Source organism: Diabrotica virgifera, chromosome 10 (assembly GCF_917563875.1).
Source record: "Diabrotica virgifera virgifera chromosome 10, PGI_DIABVI_V3a".
Classification (NCBI taxonomy): domain Eukaryota; kingdom Metazoa; phylum Arthropoda; class Insecta; order Coleoptera; family Chrysomelidae; genus Diabrotica; species Diabrotica virgifera.
The window spans coordinates 113636011-113643755 of NC_065452.1; the positions used below are offsets into that span (position 1 = coordinate 113636011).

Below are 7745 nucleotides of genomic sequence, written 5' to 3' on the forward strand. Positions count from 1 at the left end.
GTCTGTTCTTAAATAACAACATTGTTTTAATCACTTCCGTTCTGTAATCGTGCTTCAGATTGTGTTTGCCTGATTTTTGTCTACGTAATGGTAACAAAACTGTAATGTTAACAAAACGTAAAAATGTTGTGACAATGGAAAAGAAACTAGAAACATTAGGTAGGATTGATAAAGGCGAATCTTTAAAATAAATTTATTGCAGCATCATAATATGATATTATGATACCATAGGTCTGGATCCCGCGTATGAAAAAAAAGTTGATTAATAGCAAGCTAAAAATTTGTTAATAGCTTAAGGGTGTCTAGTCGGATAAACTTTGATATATGAGAACACTGGAACAGGGGCAGTTTTAATTGTGGAACAGGTAAAAAATCTGGAACGGTCAGAACACGAAAATGGCACATTTGTTTTGTCCGACAGAACAGACATAAACTCTCCGAACAGAGATTAAACTCTCATGCAAAAATCAGACTGCTATTTATCACCTGTCATAATTCCTGTCATTTGACATATTCTACATGTTCCACTCATTAAAACGCCAATTTGGTGATAAATAGCAGTCTGATTTTTGCATGAGAGTTTAATCTCTGTTCGGAGAGTTTAAGTCTGTTCTGTCGGACAAAATACATGTGCCGTTTTCGTGGTCTGACCGTTCCAAATTTTTAGCCTGTTCCACAGTTAAAACTTCCCCTGTTCCAGTGTTCCCATATATTAATGTTTGTCCGACTAGACACCCTTAAGCTAATAACAAATTTTCAGCTTGCTATTTATCAACTTTTTTTTCGTACGCGGGATCCAGACCTACCATATTATGGTGTCGGTACATCTCTACAGTATGACTGAGTTTTTTACCAAGAAATGAACAAAACTCTACACTCTATACAACTATACGTAATTTAGATGTGTACTGTGCATATGTGTTTCATGTTTTTGTAATTATAATGGAGGTTATTTATTAATTTTTACTATATTCTCCGGCTAACCCGGATTTTCGATAACCCGGATCGGCCGCGGTCCCGATTAATCCGGGTTATCGAGGTTCCACTGTACTTGCAAAGGCGCTCAAACAAAATGTATAATTAATTGGCATTTACTGCGACTATTCATTTAGACCAGTACATTTAGCACTAAAGAAACCGGAATAAATCGATTTTTAAATACACCACCTAGAGACTTCAGATTGTGTTCAGGATGACGTCTGGAAAAAAGTTTCGAATAGATAAATGGTCGAAATTGGAAATGCATAATTAATAATTGCATTTTAAAGTGCATAACGTGCATCCAAAAGTGCATCCAGGGTCACTGCTAAAGCACGTCATCTGGAGATTCGAGGGCTATCGGCACTAAATTAATGCAATCAGTTTACCTGGAGGCTTGTGTAGTCGCTGAACACAAATAAGTCATCAGAACCTAATAGAGTTTTGAGGATTTCGGACTTAAACTGATGAAAATAGATTACTCGGGGGTTTCGGGGTTGCTGAAAACGAATACGCCCCCAGAACCGACAATCAGAGCACCTGGTCTCTAGAGTCACGTCATCTTCTGGAGTTTCGAGGGATTTTGGCTTTTGGCACTAAATTAATGCAGACGGATTACATGGGGGTTTTTGGTGTTGCTGCTAACACAAATCCTCCATCAGAACTGACCTCCGGAGCATCTTTGTGCCTGCAGTCACTTCTCAAGCGCATCATCTTCTAGAGTTTTGAAGGTTTTCGGCACTGAATGCATGCAAATAGATTACTTGAAGGTTATTGGCGTCGCTGAATACGAATACGCCATCAGAACCGACCCCCGGCCTCCTGGTGCACAAGATCACTGCTAAGGCATGTTATTTTCTGGAGTTTGGAGGGTTTTTGGGAACCGGGGGCTCGGTTTTGATTGCGTATTCTGTTTGTATCAATTAGTGATGATCTCGAAACTCCAGATGACATACCTTAGCAGTGAACCTGGACACCAGGTGCTCCGATGGTCGGTTTTGATGGCGTATTCGTCCTCAGCGACCCCAGAACCCCGAGTAACAAAGTCTGGCCTTAAATACACGCTATTTGACATGTTTATGCACATTTGGATGCATATTATACACTTTAAAATGTAACTATGCATTTCCACCAATTTTTCTATTGTAAACTTTTTTCCTGGCATCATCCTGAACACAATGAAAAAAGTTTAATTTTCTAGGTTCTGTATTTCAAAATCGATTTATTTTTTTTACCTAAATGCCCTGATCTATTTATTAGTAATCACACCACTAATGATTCAATTGTCAAGGTCGTTAAGCCAAATGTTTACGCTCGCGTACTTGTAAATTGTACACGTCGTATGAGCGCCCTGCTTGCCATCGCAATCGCAAACTCGTATACTTGCCAAGTAGGCGAATAATTTTGTACTTGCCAAGTACACGAGTCGTGTGAACCCGCCTTTATTATGTGGTGACAGTCAGCTGAAACTAGTGACTTTTGAAATTCTATTATTGGAATTCTGCTGAACGTCAACTTCGTGATGTCACTTCCGGAAAGTATATAAATAAGGAAGAAATTACTTCCGGCGCTCCATTTTGTTGTAATTTAGTGTGTGAGCGAGAGTGGTGTTGTGTACCTTCACAACCCACTTAAAATTGTGAAATAATTTATTTAAAAATACAAAAAAATATAAAAAAAACTAATAAAAAATAACAAAAAAATCGCAAAATAGTGTAAAAAAGTAAAATAACAAACGTAATGAATCCAGGCGCCCCAAATTACCCCATGGCGTCTTTGTACGTTGGGGATTTACACTCTGATATTACTGAGGCCATGCTTTTTGAGAAATTTTCAACTGCGGGCCCTGTTCTTTCGATTCGCGTTTGCAGAGACTTGATTACACGTAGATCCTTGGGTTATGCGTACGTAAATTTCCAGCAACCTGCTGATGGTAAGTACCAAAATCATTCATTATCTTTCCATATGGTTATGTTATTTTTATTGTTATTTAAGAATCATCTATGGAATTAAAAGTTGTTTGTGTTTACAAAGTATGTAATATCAGAAAATATCCACACATGACATAAATGTTTACATTTTGACCCAGTTTAAATATTATGTTTAATATTTAGTTTCACATAAAGTTTATGAATGTATCGTTATTATACCTTAGAATTGTTCGATTCTTACACACAATAGAGTACAACACTCATAAATAATAGTAACAGAACTCGAAAGGGAAATGAGTAATATCTAGGGTTACCATAATTTATTAAGGCCAAATCCGGACAGGGGTAGTCCAAGGAAAAAAACATATCCTTGCCCTTGCCTTTTGACACCCCCAAAGTTAGTATTAGTATTATCAGCACAAAGGCAAACTACTTTTGAATCAATAGAGTACTTTCTATTACATTTTAAAACATGTTCTAATAAAAGATCAGATGTTTCACCTGGAAGTTCATCAAAAAATAAAAGTTTCACGTTGACACCTTCAGTTTGCTTAAAATAACAAACACATACCGGAGTCAGTTTGATTTCGTTTCTGTTTGACTATCAATTGTAACCGTAATAAAATTTGCATCTTTGAGATCGAGTAATTTGTTAAATATGTTTTTTAAATATTTTTTTAGTAAAGAAAAAAATCCGGACATGTCTTTAAAATCCGGACTATCCGGACGTATGGTAACCCTAGTAATATCTATGTATTTAAAAAATAATTGCCCCTTTTTTCATTCACCTGGTAGGAAATAGATATTTTACAGTATTTTTATTAACAAAAAGTGAAAAATCAACTTTTTAAGAAAAACTGATGTTTTGCAAAAATATTTTTGGCAGATGGGTCACTTTCCATTCCAAATATCTAGGGATCCTTTCCACAAATTTATTGTTTTCCTACTCCTTGTTTTTGTAATCAGTTCTTGTAATAATTATACATATGGAAGTAGTCAGATTATTTATATTCATGTTAATATTTCAGTTATATGGTTCCCATAGTGTGCAATACTTTCATTTTAAAAGATTTTACCTTAACCTTTAACTACACGTGCTGGCGTATTTTGTACTCCAGATATAAGAATTCTACTGCAAATATATTTAAAAATTTAATGTTTGACCTTGTTTATCTAACATATCACTGGAATGTGCTTTACAATTGGTTTTAGTTTCGTTAAAATCGGCGTTCTGGGAAGATCGTAATTTACAGTTTAATATTTGTTGTTTCCGGTGGTGGACAATATATTCCATGAATATAGTAATATAAGTACATCTTTCAATTGTTTATTAGTCATTATGGCACAAACTATATTTTTCTTTATAAACAATACTTTTTCTCATGTAAAAAATCACATTTGAAAAATTTTTTATTAGGACAGTCAAACCCACTTATTAGAATATCTCTTAAAGGAATATCCCGGTTTAAGGAATAGAAATTTGAGGTCCCGAAACGTTTCTAGTACCGACTAATGATCGGTTATTAGAATATCCTGGTTATAGGAATACTTCTGATTGGCATGAAGGCTATTCCAAGAAGCAGGTAGGACTATAATTTTATTTATCATGGGATCAGATTCCAGTTATGAATACCAATTGGCTTACTGAGAAGGAACTCTCAAGTATTCACTGATGCCAAATAAGGTTTATAACAAACAACTAAGTGTATTTTTTCAAAAAAAAAAACAAATTGAACTGTTTTATGTGTATTTTCTTGTGGTGTATAAAGTATGCCACACGTGTAGTTATGTTATAACTTGATGTGCAGGTAGTTAAAGGTTAAGGTGATCACTTCTCTAGACAAAAACGAAGATTAGAAGTAATGTATTTTGACAATGGTTATGCCTCATACTAACACAGTACATAAGTTTACATTATGAAAAATATTTATAAATATTTACATAAAAAAATTCTATGCTAATAATTCTGGTCACTCAATTTCATTCTTTGACTGTCCTTTCTTAATGTTGTGTAGACTACAAATCTATTGTTGTCTCCTTTTTGCTTAGTGTTATCATAGTGCCATAATCCTAAAGAAATGTAAAATCTGTTTTTGGCCTAACATGTTCCTTTAGGCGTTTCATTCATTGTAAAATAATGTCATATATTTAAGTTATCTTAGAATCTGCGTAGTGTGCCTGTGTCATTATTAACATTTCTGGTTTTGGCTCTCTCAGCATTAGCAAGAGCAAGAGCGCCACAAGGCAGTTTGCATTACAATTTGATCAAGAGTGGATGTGTTAATAAGGACAGTTCATTTTTTAATATTGCCGTTACATGAGATAATTCATTTGTTAGCCAAGAAAAATTACTTAACTAAAACTTCTCTATTGTCATAACCTGTGAGGCTTATGGCACTAAAGTAAGCAGTAAATAATATACATCCGCCTGATTATTCTAACAAAAATTGTGATTGTCCAGTGACAGTTTCGTGACGATTATTTCAGTAATCGAATAAATGCAAGTACCAGTTGGGTTAACCTGTGCACTAGGATCACTGTTTACATTAAAAATAACCTGATTTTTTTTTGGTCGGTCCTTTTCTAAAAATTGTACATTAGGGGTTAAGGAATAATTGTGAATGTAGAGAACGAAAAATGCAATTTAGAATCTTTGAAAGGTATGAGTAATAAGGGAAAATGATGAGTAATCTTCAGTAATTATTCTAATCAGAGGTGTAAGTTTCCCAGTTTTACTTAATGGAATTCTTTTGCAGTATCTGTGGTTTATTCCGTTATTTGTAAGGGGCCTTTTATAAATGTATTTTCAATATCCAATTCTACTGATAATATTACACTGAGTTGTGTTCTGTGATTCATTTTATGTTTGAGCTGTTGAATTTCTTGGATTCCAAAAGTTATACAGTAAAACCTCCGTTAACTGAAACATCATTTAACTGAAATGGCTGCCAATTTCAATAATTTCGTCAATAAAAAGTAGATTTAAAAAAACAATAAAATTAAGGAGAATGGACATGTTTTTCACTATTTGAGTGTTTTTTTAAAGAAGTCTATTTTCTTTGGTGTTTTCCTTTGACAACAATGTTTTGCAGCTATATCTAGACAGGTAACCGGTGAATTGCTCGCAATACAAATTGCTCGAATAAAAAAGAAAATTATATATGTAAAATATTTATTCACAATAATACAAAATATAGACATAAGAAAGATTCTTGAAACAGGACAAATTATGTGATATTTCACATATATAATCGTATGCAGTCGAACCCGCTTATTGGAATTGCCTTCGTGCCAATCAAAATTATTCCTATAACCGGGATATTCTAATAACCGATCATTGGTCGCTAGTAGAAACATTTTGTGGCCTCAAATTTCTATTCCTTAAACCGGGATATTCCTTTAAGAGGTATTCTAATAAGCCGGTTTGACTGTATTAATTTATGCTGAAAAAGTACTTATTACAAATCTAAAATATCTTTGAACTTAAAATAATAAGAAAAATAACGGTTTTGATTTTCGCTCATTATGATAATTAGGGATTATAATAATTTCCAGGTATTAGGGAAAGATTAAAATCATTAAATACCCATTAACATGCTTACGCATTACCAATGTTTCTTTATTGGGTATGTATTATTATTATTTTGCATTATTGTGAATAAATATTTTAGATATATAATTCTCTTTTTTTTATTCGAGCAATTGACCTAGAACCATCTCGACAATACTATGTCATTTGGTACAAGAAGAATACAAAAAACAATGTTATTTTTAACCGAAATTCTTGTTATCCGAAACAGCCTCCCCCAATTGTTTCGGTTAACAGGGGTTTTACTGTACTCTTATAATTCTTAATCTTTTGTGTATAGAATATTATCTATTGTTTACAGTTTTGATTAATGATGTTTTTCATTTGTAGTGATTAGTTGTGTGTGTTGGTAATTACTTTTTTATGAATTTGGTTGGGATTGATATTGGGTTTTTCAAAGAATGTTGTCTTAATATTATATTTTGAATTTGTTTCTTTTTTCATCTTACTTATTTTTTTCCACTGTCTTTTGTCATATATTTTGCTTCCTCTGGTTTTGGACAACATTTCAGCTTATTATTCATGTTTTTTCGCCTTTCATATTTTAGCCTTTATATTTTGTTAGATAATTCACACCAGATGTTTTACTTTTTCTGGTACTGTCAGCATCTTGCACCTGTGTATCATCGACTCAGTCACATTTTCACTTGTTTCTACATTCTTTTCTATAGGAAGTTCACTACAAACATGAGTATAACGTATTGACAAAAAATAGCCTTACATTACACATAAAATTACATATTTGAAAATAATATTAGCAGCTTCTCAAAAGGATTATGGAAAGCAACAACAAACTTTAGGCCCTTTGTTTAAAACATAAAGGGATTGTGTGTAAGTATTGGTAAAAGCATTGGCATTTGTAGATCATCATCATCATCATCAATGGTGCTACAGCTCTATAAAAGAGCCTCAACCTTCCCAAATCTATTACACCAGTCAGTTCTATCCATTGCCAACTGTTGCCAGTTTGCTGCGCCTATTTTTCTAGCATCCTCAGCTACACTATCTTTCCATCTGAGTTTTGGCCTACCCCTATTTCTACTTCCCACAGGTTGTGATAAGGATTCTTGTAGGAGGGTTGTTCTGCAGTGATCTTGCTAGATGTCCTGTCCATCTTAGTCTTCCTATTTATATAAGAGATACAGTAGAGTGTCAATAATCCAAACCCTGGTAATGGTCCAAATCATTTTGAACTTGTCATTAAGTGCCTTTAAACAATCTCTGAAGCGTTACATTTTTTTCCAATT

At 33.6% G+C, this 7745-nt stretch overlaps 1 protein-coding gene across 2 annotated transcripts in view; it reads left to right on the forward strand.

Moving 5' to 3' along the window:
* The first annotated feature begins 2539 nt into the window (after nt 1-2539).
* The window catches only part of LOC114333289 (polyadenylate-binding protein 1), a 26002-nt gene continuing 20796 nt past the window's right edge, over nt 2540-7745 (forward strand). The window contains exon 1 of one of the 2 annotated variants that reach the window (XM_028283147.2): nt 2540-2911. In XM_028283147.2, coding sequence (XP_028138948.1) covers nt 2719-2911 — 193 coding nt within the window. In that variant the 5' untranslated portion in view covers nt 2540-2718. The remainder of the gene's footprint in view (nt 2912-7745) is intronic. The other variant, XM_028283148.2, reaches the window with a different exon arrangement.